The 16,674-nt window shown below is 49.5% G+C and overlaps 1 protein-coding gene across 4 annotated transcripts in view; it reads left to right on the top strand.

Annotated features, from left to right (window-relative positions):
- The first annotated feature begins 21 nt into the window (after positions 1-21).
- EMC1 (ER membrane protein complex subunit 1) overlaps positions 22-16,674 on the top strand; it is a 25,046-nt gene continuing 8,393 nt past the window's right edge. Inside the window, exons 1-17 of one of the 4 annotated variants that reach the window (XM_007104595.4) lie at positions 22-129; positions 2,708-2,832; positions 3,526-3,591; positions 3,832-3,925; positions 4,787-4,915; positions 5,873-5,999; positions 6,550-6,699; positions 6,997-7,164; positions 7,673-7,744; positions 8,112-8,171; positions 8,830-8,952; positions 9,649-9,745; positions 10,079-10,201; positions 11,894-12,093; positions 12,243-12,392; positions 13,720-13,881; positions 14,215-14,334. In XM_007104595.4, coding sequence (XP_007104657.1) covers positions 32-129; positions 2,708-2,832; positions 3,526-3,591; positions 3,832-3,925; positions 4,787-4,915; positions 5,873-5,999; positions 6,550-6,699; positions 6,997-7,164; positions 7,673-7,744; positions 8,112-8,171; positions 8,830-8,952; positions 9,649-9,745; positions 10,079-10,201; positions 11,894-12,093; positions 12,243-12,392; positions 13,720-13,881; positions 14,215-14,334 — 2,064 coding nt within the window. In that variant the 5' untranslated portion in view covers positions 22-31. Of the gene's footprint in view, positions 130-2,707; positions 2,833-3,525; positions 3,592-3,831; positions 3,926-4,786; positions 4,916-5,872; positions 6,000-6,549; positions 6,700-6,996; positions 7,165-7,672; positions 7,745-8,108; positions 8,172-8,829; positions 8,953-9,648; positions 9,746-10,078; positions 10,202-11,893; positions 12,094-12,242; positions 12,393-13,719; positions 13,882-14,214; positions 14,335-16,674 lie in introns of all 4 variants that reach the window. The other 3 variants (XM_007104596.4, XM_007104594.4, XM_055083736.1) reach the window with 3 other exon arrangements.

Raw genomic sequence — 16,674 nt, 5'->3', positions numbered from 1 at the left:
GCCGGAGGCGGGCCGAGCCCGGGTTCCCATCATGGCGGCGGCGGCTGCGGCTTGCCGATTCTGGCTCTGGGCTGCCCTGCTCATCCCTGCGGCCGCAGTCTACGAAGACCAAGTGGGCAAGTTTGATTGGTGCGTACGTGGGGGACCTAGTCGGGAAATATTTTCCCAGTACTTGTCTTCTGTCTAAAAGGATGGGAGGTGGTTACCATGCAGCACGGCCGGCTGCATAACTTACGGGGCCCAGAGGAAAATGAAATGTGAGACCCCTTGTTCAAAAATTAAGAGTTTTAAGGTGGCGACGGCAGAGCATTAAACCGAGAGTTGGAGGCCCTTCTGAGCCAGTCCCTATGCGACTGTACAGGTCGCAAGCCCGTGAAGCGGGCTCTGCCATCCGGGCATGCCTGAGGTTCTGGTCAGAGGTCACTCTTCTCCTCCTCCATCAGGCCCCAATTCTGTGACTGTCAGGTTTCTGATCTACTGGGTGTCAGACGTCTACAGCCCTCAGTGAACGCCGTCTTTCCCCACCCCTCTAGCCCAACCCTGCCATGGGCTCAGAACAGGACCACCCAAGACTCACATCAGCCTTGAGGTGCCATTCATTCTTTCCCTCACTCACTGGCTCACTCACTCACTCTTCTTTCATTCACTCACTTTCATTCGTTCACTTACTCTTCATTCAGTCTCTCATTCAGTCATTCATTCACACATTCAGTAGCTCATTCACTCACTCATTCACTCATTCATTCACTCACCCACCCCTTCCTTAAGGCCATGGAGTTGGCTCTCTTTTGCTTGAATGTCAACTTGCCACTTAAGCATTGTGCGACCTTGGGAAAATGACTTAACCACTCTGTGCCTTGGTTTCTTTATCTGTAAAATGGGTTTACTAGTAGTCCATTACCTCTTTCAGTAGTTGTAAGGATGAATAAGACAATTCTTTTAAATTACTCAACACAGTGCCTGGCTCACTGAGTACAATCAGTTTGTTACCAATAATTACTATTGAGGGAACACTTTATCCTTCCGAGCCCAGCTCCTCTGTGAAGTCTTTTCTGTATCAGACAAATTAATTCGCATGTTTGTTGAGTGCCGGTTGTGGGTCAGCAATCATTCTAGGTGCTGTGGACACAGAGATGGAAAAGAGCTCAGTCTGGGGGGCAGATATATAAATTATGTGATATAAGACAGTGTGACAAATGCAACATGAGTCACATTTTTAATGATGTGGGCAGATGCTCACAATATAATATGTACAGCTGACTCTTGAACAACGCAGGGTCTGAGGGTGCTGACCTTCCCTGCGGTCAAAAATTGAACATAACCTATGGTAAGCCTTCTGTATCTGCAGTTCCACATCCGCAGATTCAACCAACCACAGACCGTGTAGTTCTGTAGTATTTACTGTAGAAAACAACCAGCGTGTAAGTGGACTTACGCAGTTCAAACCTGTGTTCTACAAGGGTTAACTGTATATATTACATATGTACAGCATGTGATTCTAATTTAGCAGAATCCTAGGTATATGCAATTTATAAATTGAAAAATAAACAGAAGAAAATACACCAAAATGTTGAAAAGTTTACGGTTGAAGAAAAAAAGTTCATGGATGGTGGTATTTTAGGCATTTTTTTGGTCTTTTTTATACCTTTATGTTTTCTACAAGAAGCAGGCATTACTTTTATAATCCAGATAAAAGATAACAGCATTTTAAAAATAGCATGGGATTTAGACTAAGAAGTTCTTAATTTTGTATTCTAGTTCCGATAGTAATTGTTGACCTCAATGGACTTTGGTTTACTCACCTGTAAAATGAGAGTGATAATATCTGTCCTATGTACTTCACAAAGTGTTTAGTAACTACAGTGAGGTTAAAGTATGTGGAAATACAGATAGAAACTGTCAAATGTTATATAAACCTATATAATCCTGTTATATAAACCTATAAACCTGTCTCTCTTACTGGTGTGCTTTCTTCTTTTTTAAAAAAAATTAGACCAAACAACATAACAAGGGAAATTCAGTGTAAATGTCAGGTGTTTAATTTGCTAGAGGTTGTAATTCTTGAACAGCAATATGCAACACACCTCCTCTGTACTTGGTAGTATGCCTCAGGAGGCTAAGTGCTTTCACTTTATGCTTAGATAAGAGTGTTGAAAGTGATGGGGTATATTCCAAGGAAAGTATGAGTAATGAGTCAGATGGATCCTGAACATAGCATGGGCTAGAACAGGCTGCAGAGAACAAAGGCCTGACCCTGATTTATCAAGTTTTGTAAGAATATTTGCATAATTTTTCTCCAAAGGTCAATGAAAATAGGAGGAAAAGTTGGATTGTATGCTCTTCTCTCATGTGTAATGTGAGCGTCTAGTCTCACTATTAATGAGTACAGAGAGGACTGTAATTTTGTTCTAGCGGGATTTAGGCCAGGTGCTTTTTTGGGTGTTCCTTATCTTGAGATAAACAGGTGCTTGCATTTAGAAGGAAGACTGTTGTATTTCTCATCGATTAGGGTGCATTCTCTCTTCTTCTTCCCATTGCCTGGAAATCTTGCTTTTGGTCAGATCTCTTCGTTAACAAACATTTCTCATGCATCCTGAGATAGTTATGATGGTGATAACCTCATGTATTTGTGCAGTTGTCTTTTTCCAGAGCGTTTTGTGCAGTGATGGTTTTGGCCCCTTCCATTTCCCTGTACTCTTTCCTTTAGGAGACAGCAGTATGTCGGGAAACTCAAGTTTGCCTCCTTGGAATTTTCCCCTGGATCCAAGAAGTTGGTTGTGGCCACAGAGAAGAATGTGATTGCAGCGTTGAATTCTCGAACTGGGGAGATCTGTGAGTGAACTGTGTAGAGGGGTAGCTGGGGATGGCATGGCTGGCTGCCTGTAGTGGATCCAGGATGCCCTGTGGCTTGTGAAGGCTACGTGGCTGATTCCCCACTTGGGGACAAGTGGGCCAAAGGTTGCATCTCCTACTGGATCCTGATCTTTTTTTTTTTGTTCTTTTTGTTTTTTTGGTCTTGTCAGCTTTGAATATTTAATGTATTCCTATAACTGGCCTTTGAGTTTATTTCCTCAGCCCAAGTCCTGACTGTTCTTAGATAAGATATTGCTGCAAAAAACACATCATTCTATTTTGCACTAAAGTTTTGGATGTGCCCCTCCCCCCCCAATTACTTATATTGCTTTTATGGATGTTTGTAGGCATTAAAATCATGGAAATGTAATTTACAGTCACTACTTTTCTTGTGAGTCGTACCGATTTTGTGAATTTTGTCATTGTCCGTTTATATGTTTGATGGAGTGGTGGGGGGATGGGAAGTGCGGAGACCTCAGATTGGGACAATAGTCGCTCCCCTCATTAACCAGTGAGTGGGAGTGGATCATTGCCAGTTAGCTGTAATCCTTCCCTCCCTTGAAGTAAAATTGGGCACTTCTGTGCAAACGCAGGCCTCTTTGGTCCTCTCCTGCCTCGCTTCTTGGATGCCTTGCTGTGGTTCATAGTAACGTTGACTCTCCTGTCTCTCAGTGTGGCGCCATGTTGACAAGGGCACAGCGGAAGGGGCAGTGGATGCCATGCTGCTCTGTGGACAGGGTAGGTAGAGTCCTGCTTTGTCCCTATGATGGCGTCGGCTCCCTCTCCTCTTTCCTTGGTTCCTTCCTTTGTTCAGGGTCTGGTAGCGAATGGAGTAGGGGTGTTCCCAACAGGAAAGGGCAGGCATAGTTTCTGTTTGCACTTACACATTAGAGGTGAGGCCACTGCTCACAGACCCTAGGAGGCTACAGACAGAGCATCAGTTTGGGAGATGATCTCACGTGGTTTTTTCTCTTCCAGATGCAATCACTGTGTCCAATGGAGGCCGGATCATGCGCTCCTGGGAGACTAACATCGGGGGCCTGAACTGGGAGATTACCTTAGACAGTGGCAGGTAGAGGGGAAGAAGCTGAATTTCATCTTGGTTTGGTTAAAGGCTTTGCTGGAACACAGATCTGCATAGATGGCAACTCTGGGCCTTTTGGCTTCTTTCCCAGGGGGAAAAACCACTGAAGAGCCAGAGAGCATCAAACATCCAGTTTTTGATGTTCTTGAGGTTATGGGACACATGTGCTTACTCAGCCAGCATTTATTGAGCACCTGTTAGATGCAGAGCTCTGTGCTGGGTGCAGTGTTCATTCTTGTATTGATTGCTTTTCCTAATTTTACCATGACACAAGAGCTTTGCAATGTTCTAGATATAAGGATGTGATATACCACATCTAGTGTTTTAATTTTATGTTGAAGAACTGTTGGAACTACTGTTACGTCTTTGCTAAAGTTGTTTAAATTATAGGGTTTACTTGCATTAGCTTATACGTCTTCTGGTAGTAATTCATTTGGTAAGTACTTGGGGAGCCCCCAGGCAGTGGGAACCCACTTGTGAATGTGAGATAGTTTCCATCGTCAAGGAACTCATCATCAGTTGGGTGAGGCGGGCATGCAGCCCACTAATGACAGAACTGTCTGATGGCTGCCGCGGTAGAGGGTAGGCCTGGTTGCTGTGAGGTCCCAGGGGAAGGAGGGAACAACCCTTAGGAGATTCACAGGGGTTTCAGGGAAACAGTACAGCCAAGTGGCTGAAAGTACAGTCTCTCAAGTTAGCTAGTGGAAAGCAGAGCTAAGATTAGGATCCAGATGCATTTGACCCCAAAACCTGTTTCATTTCCTACCGAGCTATGGTGGTTGTGTTCCAGATTGTCCAGCCTGAGGCCCAGGAGGCTCTGGGCAGCGCTCACCCCGTCCCTGTGCTCAGTTTCCAGGCACTTGGGCTGGTAGGCCTGCAGGAGTCGGTGAGGTACATTGCAGTCCTGAAGAAGACCACTCTTGCCCTCCATCACCTCTCCAGTGGGCCCCTAAAGTGGGTGGAACATCTCCCGGAAAGGTAAGGCTGCCTTCCCCGCAGGTGACGGCTGCCTCCTGCTCTCTACAAGCCCGCCTTTCTCCTTGGGGGTTGCAGCGTTTGCTTTGACTCGGGCTTACCTTAAGTTGGCATCCTGTGTAGCATGTTGGGCTCACTAGCTCTAGGCCTGAATTCCAACGCCGTGGCTGCCTCTGGAGTTTCCTTTGCAGTGAGGAGAAAACTCTCCATCTGGGCATGAGAGCCAGTCAAGCAAGGGGAGTGGCTCATTCACTCACTCACTTCGGCAGGGACCCAAAACTCAAATTCCTATGGGGGTACTTCCCTGGTGGCACATTGGTTAAGAATCTGCCTGCCGATGCAGGGGACACAGGTTCGAGCCCTGGTCTGGGAAGATCCCACATGCCGCGGAGCAACTAAGCCCGTGCGCCACAACTACCAAGCCCACGCGCCTAGAGCCCATGCTTCACAACAAGAGAAGCCACCACGATGAGAAGGCCTGTGCACCACAACGAAGAGTAACCCCCGCTCACCTCAGCTAGAGAAAGCCTAGCGCAGCGACGAAGACCCAATGCAGCCAAAAAAAAAAAAAAAAAATTACTGTGGGGCCAGGTGTATAGCAATCATGAGCAAAGCAGGCCCTGTGGGGATTACGGGGAGCTGCAGTGTGCCTGGCCTACCTCGAGGGGGCAGCCTTACTCAGCCGATTGGTGCCCCGTAGGAACGTAGGTGGCCTAGTATTCCTACGTCTCACTTTTTAAGAAAAAACTAGAAATCTTGTTCTTACACGTTAAATCTCAGGTCTAAATGTTGACAATGAATTCAAATTTTTTTTAAAAAGCTGTGAGCCAAACAAAACCTATTAGGGTTTGTGACCTACTCGTTTGTGACATCCTGGTGGCCTGGTTTTGGAAGACCCCTGAGGACGCCCCTGTCCTGTGGCTAAAGCTGTTTCTCCCTGCTTTTCCTTCCCTCTCTCAGTGACAGCATCCATTACCAGATGGTGTATTCCTACGGCTCTGGGGTAGTGTGGGCCCTCGGAGTAGTTCCCTTCAGCCATGTGAACATTGTCAAGTTTAACGTGGAAGATGGAGAGATTGTTCAGCAGGTATGGTCTGGCTCGATGAGCCTCGTGAATTGTGGAGGGGAGTGGAGTCCTTCTATGCCCTGGGGACCAGGGAACTCGGCTGGGCGGATGCAAAAGCCATTCACGGTCCCTGATTCTGGGCACTTGGAGGCTGCCCTCTGCTCATCAAGCATTTATTTAAAGCCCTCACGTTTGCACATGGTGCTATCCTGGAGTGGCTAAAAAAATCGCATAGATCTATTCATTGCCTGCAAGCATCTTATAAGATAATACCGTAAGGTAATAATAGGAAGCCATGTATGACAACTGTAGCAGAGAAATGCTTATCTGAAATGTCAAGTATTAAAAAGGATCTGATACATTTTTCGAATGACCAGAAAGCCAATCCTGATTGCCTCCAGCTTCGGAGCTCTCGGGAGGCCGGGTGGGATGGGGAGAACTCCTTCGGAACCCACCGGGAAGAACCTCTGAGCTTAGGCCCCCCAGTGGGATCCAGTGCTGACGTAGCTTATGAGCCGAGAAGGAAATGTGAAAATCCCCGTGAGCCTCCTGTCTGATGTCTTTCCTGCAGGTCAGAGTGTCGACTCCGTGGCTGCAGAGTCTCACCAGAGCCTGCGGTGTGGTGGATGAGGCTGTCCTGGTATGCCCTGACCCGAGCTCACGGTCCCTCCAGACCTTGGCCCTGGAGACGGAGTGGGAGTTGAGGCAGATCCCGCTGCAGGTGAGAGGACGTGTCCCCTGGTGCGAGGCATTGCTTTTGCTGCTTAGAAAAGCCTTTCTCCCAGTGTCACTGCTTCCTTCCTGAGGCTTGGCAGCCCTTGGGAGGTCAGGCCTCTGGCTGAACTGGTATGAGAGGAAATGGGCCACTCTCCTCTTTGGATAACCTGATGGGAGCTTCTGGAGCCACGTGCCGTGACCTCGTTACCCTCACTGGCAAAGTGGGGCAGAGGCTACCAGCCTGCGACGATCAGTGACTTGTCTGCTTCTGGCCCTTCTCCTTTTTCTTCTTGTCTCCCAGTCTCTTGACCTAGAATTTGCAAGTGAATTCCAACCCCGGGTCCTGCCTACACAGCCCAACCCAGTGGATCCTACTCGGGCCCAGTTCTTCCTGCAGCTGTCTCCAAGCCACTACGCGCTGCTGCACTACCACCACGGCGACCTGAGTCTGCTCAAAAACTTCCCACAGGTAACTGGAGGCAGCGTGGTTCGCTAGGATTCAGGAGGATCTAGCTGAGGTATGGACGTTAGAAATCGCTGCCTTTGAATCTGGAGGTATTTGCTCAAGCAAGAAGACATCTTTCCATGAGTGGTTTGAGAGGGGTTAGCCTTAGAGCAGAAGTGGAATGTTTTCTTTTTTTTTTTTCTGAGAGTTACAGAGGATTATTAGAGTAAAACTGGCGCCTTCCTAAGTCCACAGGAGAGTGGGCACGTTAATCAGAGCTTCCCTGTAGATACTAAGAGCAGCATGGGATGCAGGATTCACCTGTGCCTGTGTTGGAGGGCGGTGAGAGGGCTGTGTCCAGCTGTGGCTGCAGTGGGGCCTCCCCCTGCTCTCAAATGCCCGGCCATCGTGCTCCAGAGTTGGGGGCATCTTCTACTCCAAGGCCAAGGGTCCTTCCTGTGGATGTGACTTAGAGAAGACTGCTGGCTAGGACAGGCCCTACTTAGGAATTGACACCTTGCTTTATCCTCAGACTGCCCTGGTGAGCTTTGCCACCACTGGGGAGAAGACGGTGGCTGCAGTCATGACCTGTCGGAATGAGGCGGTGAGTGTGGCGAATAACAGCGCGTGGGGTTTTCCTTCCTTATCTTTGCTAGGCGCCCGGAGAACCAGAAGTCTGGGCGCGTTCACCGAGTCAGTTTGAACCCGGGGGCAGGAGGCCGTTGAGCAGTAATATCTCACCTCATCTGTAGGGCTTTCTGCACACCTTCTTTGTCCTCAGGAACAGGACGACCTCGTGTTCGTCTGGGACTCTTCGGGGCCGTGTAGGCTTTGTGGGCAGAAATGGGGAATGGGATTTGCCTTCTTCCGAAAGGGCCGAGAAGACATGGAAGTGAGAGCTTCATTTTGGTGACCAGGAAGTGACCCTTTGGCTCAATTTTCTCCTTTTGTCCTTCTCTTTTCCCTAGCAGAAGCCTAGCAGTTCTGAAGATGGGTCAACGGGGAGCTTTTCGGAGAAGTCTGGTCCACAGGTAGGGTGTGACGCCGGGCAGCGTGCCAGACCAGAGACACAGGAGGCCCCGCAGTGAAGCTGGGGGAGCAGCCAAGGCTGTGAGCAGGTCTCCTGGAGTTCTCAGCCTCAGATGGGCTTTTCTAAGTCCAGTAAATTAAACCACGTTTCTCTTGATCTTTTTTAGTTGGGAGATGAGAAAGTAGAATCCCTAGAATCTGTTCTTAACTACTTTCTCCTCTGGGCCTCCGTCTCTCCATGTCTTGTGGGGTCTGGCTGGTGGAGTCGAGTGGTAGTCTGAGCAGTTGCACTGAAGCAGAGTGTGGGACCCTGGCCAGAGGCTCCAGTTTCTGCTGTGGCTTCCATCTCCTAAGTGTTTCCCAAGGGGCTTGCGATTTCCCTGCCTGCAGTCTTACTAACTCTTTGGGAAGTCTCTGCTACACTGTACTGGCTTCCTTCTGGAACAAGTATGTATAGCGGTTACAGTTTTTTAAATCTACTCAGACACCTTATTTCTGCCTTAGGACTTAGCTTTTCTATTTTATGTCCCTTGGCGTACGTTTCCTCTTCTGGCCTGGGTCCTTCTCCAGGGTATTTGCTCCCCACCCACCCACCCACCCAGATTCTTGGACTTCCTTTTGGGGGATCCCTGTAGTTGACCCTTGCTGTCTTTACCCTAGGACTCGCTGGCTTGCTTCAACCAGACCTACACCATTAACCTCTACTTAATGGAGACAGGTCGGCGGCTGCTCGACACCACAATCACCTTTAGCCTGGAACAGAACGGCACTCGGCCAGAGCGGGTGAGTCGGGGCTTGTGGGCTTCTCACCCTGGGGCTTTCTTTCGTTGGGGTCACTTCACAGCCATGGGTCCCAGGGTAGCATTCTCTGGACGAGGGCTCTAGTTCTACCTGAGCCACTGACTGTGAATAACAGTAAAAGCAGGTACCATTTAAGCCAAGTCGTCAGTGCGCCGGGCTCCGCGCTACGCTTTTTAACTTAACGCACTGTTTGATTTAACCCTCTCAACAGCCATGTGGTTATTACTGCCCTCATTTTATAAGCGAGGAGACTGCCTCGTGAGATTCAGGACCCTATCCGGAGTCGCTGCCCGACATTGCCTCTGTGCACGTTCAGTGGTGTTCCTCAGCCTCTCTGGGCTGTGGCTTCTTCATCTCTAAAACGGAAAGTCTAATCCGGGCCTCCTGCTTGCTTTGTGGGGCGTTATCGGTGCAAGATGAATGATGTGGTAGCCGAGTAGCACTCAGGTTCCTTCATGGAGAGGGCCTGAGCTAGCGCCTAGCACGGTTGCTATGTCAGCTCCTAAGAATACGTGGTATCTAATTGGAGTCCGGGTAAAAGCTGTATTGTTTGGACATCCAGTAATGCCGTGACCTAGACTTCTGACAACTCCTCATGCTTTGAATCTTGGGGTCTGGTGCTCTGAGAGGCATCTGGATTCTTGCTGACTACAGTGGGCTTGATTGTTTGGTTTATAGATGTACATCCAGGTCTTCCTGAAGAAGGATGACTCCGTGGGCTACCGGGCCTTGGTACAGACAGAGGATCACCTGCTACTTTTCCTGCAGCAGCTGGGTGAGTGGACCTCATCAACCCAGTTTTTTTTTAGGCCTGCCCATGAGTTCCATTCAGACTCTTTATTTGGGGCTGTGGACAGGCTTCTGGGAAAGATTCAAGTGGAGTGTATCCTGAATATTTTTTTCCAGAGCCGTATGTCACCTGCCTTTGAAAAATGCCTTAGCATTCTTGGGAGACAGAACTTCCCTCACTTGACCTCCTAATTCCGGCCCCTTGCCCTGCCATTTCTCGTTTTGGCACAAGAGATGTGGCGGTCCCTGAGTCACTGAGAAGAGTCCCTTCAGGGGACGAGGGAGGTGGGCCTGACTTTTGTAACCTTGGTTTCTGCAGCAGGGAGGGTGGTGTTGTGGAGCCGCGAGGAGTCCCTGGCCGAGGTGGTGTGCCTGCAGATGGTGGACCTCCCCCTGACGGGGGCGCAGGCCGAGCTGGAAGGGGAATTTGGCAAGAAGGCAGGTAGGAACTGAGGGGGCTGGGAAGCAGAGCTGCCTGTGCGGGTGCTCTGGGCCTGGGCTTGGTAGTTGCACCACAGGAGATGCTGTCTCACGTGTCCCTGGCTTCCTGGATGCAGATGCACCTGTTTTGCCGGTCTGTTCTGAACTAGCTCTGTGACCAGTTTCTGGTGTGTTTGTGGCCCTGTGGTTTATGTAACCATTCTTCTATCTGAAAGGAGTGACCTGTGACTCCCTCTAGGGAAAGATCCTGATGAAAAAGAATCTTAACTTAGTGTAGTAATAGCTACCCTTGTTTGGGTACCTAAGGTCTGCCAGGCGCCATGTCAGGCACTGTATACCCGTTGTCCCCAAAGCAACAGTCACACCTTTCCAGAGAGCATGACCGGGCTGCTCAGTTACTGTGGTAATAGGCCAGTGCCCTCTGAGACCAGCCGTGGTCCCAGCACCCAGGATGAACTCGGTTCGCTCTCCTCTGATTGAGTCCTGTCCCCTCCTCCCTCCATCCGTTCGTCTAGCTAGCCAGGTGGTGTTTACTGAGGGCCTGCTCTGGGCCAGGCACCCTGCTAGGCACTACAGATTTTCTTAAACCGAGGATTAATTTGACTTTACTATTTATTTCCGCTGCCTGGATCCAGCCATTCAAGGTAAAACCTGCTTCCTGCTGCCTTTTTGCTCATTGCCTGCCCACACGGCTAGCTTTTGGTTCATTATTTATTTTCCCTGACTTGCATGAATGAGGTATATACCGTGTGTGTGTGGACTGCTATGCCAGTGACTCGTCCTGTTTGCCTCTCACTTCCCTTCCTTGAGCTGAGGTGAATGGAAAAACGGATAAGAAAAGACACTGCTCCTTTTCAGTGAGCACTTACCCTGTACCCCACCCCTTGGGAAATCCTGTATGTACATCGTGTGGTCTAGTCTTGGCAACAGCCCTGTGGGTTACTTGCCATTTTACAGATGAGGAGCCAGAGGCTAAATGGTTAAGTACATTTCTCCAGGTCATCCAGGTGGTAAGAAGTGGAGCTGGGATTTTAATCCAGGTCTGCCAGACTCCAGGGGCCATGCTTTTTACCATGCTACCTTGCTCTGGGGACCAGTCTAGTCTCTGGAGGAGACTTGAGGGTGGTAGCCTCATGGATGGAGGAAGGGGTGGAGTGAAAGAGAGCCCTGGGAATGGGTTGAAAGTAGGTTAGATGGGTGCAGACTAAACCGTTGACAGCGTAGGCCTAAAGCAGCGGGAAATGGAAGTGCCTGTCCGTGACACACACACACACACACCTGCACCCTGGTACCCCCCGCACCCCGCCCTCTTCCGGCTTTGTCATGGCGCCCGGAAGCCTCGCTCTGGCTTTTCTAGATGTGGGGTTGTGGTGGAGTCATTCACAGCATGGCCGCATCCTGCATGGCTGATCCCTGCCCTCTTAGTCTCCTGTTCCAAGATTTCAGGCAGGTGAAGTGCCGAGAGCCAGGTGAGTAGGTTTGTGGAGTTCCTGCATGGCTGTGTCTAAGTGTGAGACTGTTGGCCTCAGCCACAGGACTGCCCCTTGGGCTTGTGGCCTGGGGTGTGGATGACTCGAGTGCTCCACAAGAGAGGGAGAGAGCCCTCCTCAGGAAGAGGAGGTGCCCCCTCGCTGGAAACACCTAGTCTGATGAGGAGTGAGCCTCAGCTGCGTTACCTTTTCCTTGACACCAGACGGCTTATTGGGCATGTTCCTGAAACGCCTCTCGTCCCAGCTCATCCTGCTGCAGGCATGGACCTCCCACCTCTGGAAAATGTTTTACGATGCTCGGAAGCCCCGGAGTCAGATTAAGAATGAGATCAACATTGACACCCTGGCCAGGGATGAATTCAACCTGCAGAAGATGATGGTGATGGTGACGGCCTCAGGCAAGGTGAGACGGGCTTCAGCCAGACCTCCTGAGGTTTTGGGAGTGGGGAACAAAAAGCCTTTGGAAGGGGATCGCGCCCGTTCTAGTTTTCAAGGATAGAACTAGTTTTGGGGTTTGCCTTTCTAGTAGTGAGCCAGGTATTTATTTTGCAGCTTTTTGGCATTGAGAGCAGCTCTGGCACCATATTGTGGAAACAGTATCTCCCCAGCGTCAAGCCAGACTCCTCCTTTAAACTGATGGTCCAGAGGACTACTGCCCATTTCCCCCACCCCCCGCAGTGCACCCTCCTGGTGAAGGACAAGGTGAGGCTGCTACCTCTCATCAGAGCCAACGTGGGTGTGGTTTTTGGTGTTTTGTAACTTAAGTTCCTCCTAGGCCTTTGGAATTCTCTGAGAGTTAAAGGCAGGGAGTCAGGGCTTAGAGCTCTGTTTCTTCCAGTTTTTTGCCTGAGTGGAGGACCGTCCGGGGCCCATGTGGAAGTGACTGTAGGGTAGGTGTGACATCACCAGGTCCCTAGTAAGCCAGCTCCTCTTCTTCCCAGGCACGGGCGGCTGTCGGTACCTGAATGGCTGTTTGCTCTTCTCCAGGTGTTGGAGGGCAGGACACAAAACTGTTTATGTCTCTGACTCCCGGGAGCAGGTGGCTTCTTGCAGATTCATTCTGCCATCATCAGAAAGGGGACTTGGGGCGAGGGTGGGATGTATGGGGAGATGGGGACTGACGTATATACACTGTTGATACTACGTATAAAATAGATAACTAATGAGAACCTGCTGTACAGCACGGGGAACTCTGCTTAATGCTCTGTGGCGACCTAAATGGGAAGGAAATCCCCAAAAGAGGCGATGTATGTGTACGTATAGCTGATTCACTTTGCCGTACAGCAGAAACTAACACGACATTGTAAAGCAGCTATACTCCAATAAAAATTTAAAAAAAAAGGGGGGGGAGGGACTTGGTAGATAGTCTCTGGAATGGCTGCCATGGGGCTGCTGAGTTGGTCCTTGACTTTTTTGTTTATTCCTCAGTGTGACCCGTTCTTGTTTAGCTTTGGGGCTAGAGGCAGTTAAACTTTTTTTTTTTTTCTTTAATTAATTAATTTTTTTGGCTGCATTGGGTCTTCGTTGCTGCACACGGGCTTTCTCCAGTTGCGGCGAGCGGGGGCTACTCTTCGTTGCGGTGCGCGGGCTTCTCATTGCGGTGGCTTCTCTTGTCACGGGGCACGGGCTCTAGGCACACGGGCTTCAGTAGTTATGGCACGCGGACTCAGTAGTTGTGGCTTATGGGCTCTAGAGCACAGGCTCAGTAGTTGTGGCACACGGGCTCTGTTGCTCCGTGGCATGTGGGATCTTCCCGGACCAGGGATCGAACCCGTGTCCCCTGCATTGGCAGGCTGCTTCTCAACCACTGCGCCACCAGGGAAGTCCCAGAGGCAGTTAAACTTTTACCCTTTTAACACATCAGCCTTCAGACACTTTCACCTTTAGCCGAGACTTTATTTTCCACAAGGAGGGCAAAGACTAGGGAATCTGCCATAGCTGAGCTCAAGTCCCAGCGTTCCAGGTTTACCCCTAGGATTTGCATTCTTTTCATGTTGCTGGAGGCTGACCGTTTGCTTGCCCATTTCAGGAGACGGGAATGAGTTCGCTCTATGTCTTCAATCCCATTTTTGGGAAGTGGAGTCAGGTGGCCCCCCCAGTGCTGAAGCGCCCCATCTTGCAATCTTTGCTTCTCCCCATCATGGATCAAGACTATGCCAAGGTGCTGCTGTTGATAGATGATGAGTACAAGGTATGCCGTCTGCAGAACTGCCCAGCCAGTCAGGTGTGGGAGCGGGGTGCTCAGACAGCGGCTCGAGGGCCCCAGATGGGAGCCGTCTGCCGTCAGCACTCATTTGGGCTTGAAGGGTGTCTCTAAGCGACTAGATTGCTCTTTCTGCACTTGGGAAAGCTCGGACTCTTAACAGAACTCAATGTAAGCCCTGATTGAGTTTAGTAGACTTTAATTCTTTAAAGATTTGCTGTTTTTTTCCTTAAGGCCCTCTTTGATAGGAAACAGTAATGAGTCTGGAGAAACTGTGCTGAGAGATTCCTTTTCCCTTAACTCTTTTCTGGGGTTTTCAAGGTCACAGCTTTCCCGGCCACTCGGAATGTCTTGCGACAACTCCACGAGCTCGCCCCTTCCATCTTCTTTTATTTGGTGGACGCGGAACAGGGACGGCTGTGTGGCTATCGACTTCGAAAGGTAGGAGGGGGCGTCCTGGCAGGCCCCTTTGTGGGAGGGGTGTAGGTGTTTCCTCGTTATTTGGCGAAGGAGCGAATTATGCAATTCATTGTGTTGTAATCTTAGAGAGCATAATCCCGATGTCACAGGCAGTCATTTTCATCTGTCCCATGGCAGGCATGGTTCTAGCTGCCGTGGAAGGAGCAGTGCACAACAGTCTCTGCCCCCTGTGCAGCTTTCGTTCCTCATTCCTCTTCTACAGCAGGGAGAAGGGGAGTTTTTCTCCATTCTTAGAAGGGCGGGAGGTGGGAATGGTGATTGAACAATAGTACTTTCTATATGAAGATGGTGTTATTGATCCACTCTCTTTTATTTTTCTTTCATTTTTCTTTTTTTTTATCTTTGGCTGCATTGGGTCTTCGTTGCTGTGTGCGGGCTTTCTCAAGTTGAGGCGAGCGGTGGCTACTCTTTGTCGCGGTGCGCGGGCTTCCCAGTGCGGTGGCTTCTCTTGCGGAGCACGGGCTCTAGGCGGCGTGGGCTTCAGTAGTTGTGGCACGTGGGCTCAGTAGTTGTGGCTTGCGGGCTCTAGAGCGCAGGCTCAGTAGTTGTGGCGCACGGGCTTAGCTGCGTCTTCCCGGACCAGGGCTTGAACCCGTGTCCCCTGCATCGGCAGGCGGATGCTCAACCACTGCGCCACCAGGGAAGCCCCCTATTAATCCACTCTTGATTGAATGTGCGCTTTAAATTTTATTTCTAGAAATGAGATCAACTTACTCCGATCCTGACATACTTGAGTCCAGTGCTTGCAAACAGTGATTCACACTGGCTCTGAAGTCCAGCTCTGAGCTTCACAAGGGCTGGCCTTGGCTCTGATAGCAGGGCTGTGTAGAGGGGTAATTTGTGGCGTACTCCCCAGAGGGCCCTCCCATCCTGTCTGTAAGGCCTTTGGAGGGACACCACAGCATAGAGGTTAAGAGCTTGGACCTGGCTGCTTGTGCGGAAAACCTAGTTTTATTCATCATTTACTCATTTTGTGTCCTTGGGCAGATGACTTCTCTCTGATCATGTTTTCTCGTCTGTAAAACAAAATGGTAATAGTGCTATATCAGAGGGTTGTTGTGAGGAGTTGGAGAGTTAATACATGTAAGTCACATAAAGCAGTGCCTGCTACACAGTAAATGCCATCCAAATTTTACCTGCTGCTGTTTAAAAAATGCAGTGTCCTTTCCTGACATTCTGTAACAGCTCATCTTTAGCATAAATAGCATAGGAAGTGGTCTGTCCAGAAAATGTGCTCTTTACCCTGTGGGTGAAAAAATACTGTCCTTCTGAGTTGATGAAAAGGGGACCTTGAAGGAGACAGTTCTTTGTGGATAGAAGGACATGACCTGGAGTGTGGGTGTCATCGTAAAGATGATGGGGGGGACGGCAAAGGAGGCGGAGCTCACATGGGAAGTCAGCCATGCGAGGGGTGGTCTTCCAGTCTCTGACCTCCGGTGGACCCACCAGTGATCTTACTCTCTGGGAAGGTTTTAGTGAATTCTAATGTTTTCACAGGTGTCCTTGGTAACAGAGGCTTATATGTTCTTAATAAAAATTTTTATTATTTCAAAAACATTTAAATTTCAAAAAAATTTAGCACATGAGTACATTCTCATAGTATAAGATTAAACTGATACAGAAGTACAGGAGCAAGATGTGAAAGGGCCCTTTCAGGCCCATTGCCAGCTGCCTCCCTGGATGGAATGCCTTTCAGTGGTCTGCACGCCTTCCCCTGTCCTGTCTCTTGCCTCTGTGTCTATAGTGCTGGATAAACAGCTTACAGACCACACAGACATGCGCTTTACGTATATTCTTTCTTACCTGAAATAGAATTGACCTATATTTAACTAACAGGAAATGTGCTTTTTTCACTTTATGTGTCTTCTACCTCATTATCTTGTTAAACCCGTATCTTATTAGAATATAATACTGAGAAAAGCTCAAAATCCCGAGGTTACTACTCAGTGGCCCTTCACAAAAGGGAAACACTTGTGTACACGGCAGTCACATCAGGAAGCAGTTTAGCACCAGTGCCCTGGGAAGCCCTTGTGCCCCTTTCCAGTCACTACCCCCACCCCCTCACCCCCCGGGGCTCCGTGTAATTCCACAGTGTGGATGTATAATAATGCATTTAACCACACAGTTTTATTGGTTTCTTTTGACTGTAAAGAACGTTTCTTGTAATATATATATTTTTTTGCGGTACGCGGGCCTCTCACTGTTGTGGCCTCTCCCGTTGCGGAGCACAGGCTCCGGACGCGCAGGCTCAGCGGCCATGGCTCACGGGCCCAGCCGCTCCGCGGCATGTGGGATCTTCCT

Source organism: Physeter macrocephalus, chromosome 3 (genome assembly GCF_002837175.3).
Source record: "Physeter macrocephalus isolate SW-GA chromosome 3, ASM283717v5, whole genome shotgun sequence".
Taxonomy (NCBI): Eukaryota; Metazoa; Chordata; class Mammalia; order Artiodactyla; family Physeteridae; genus Physeter; species Physeter macrocephalus.
This window is presented reverse-complemented; position numbering and strand designations above follow the sequence as displayed.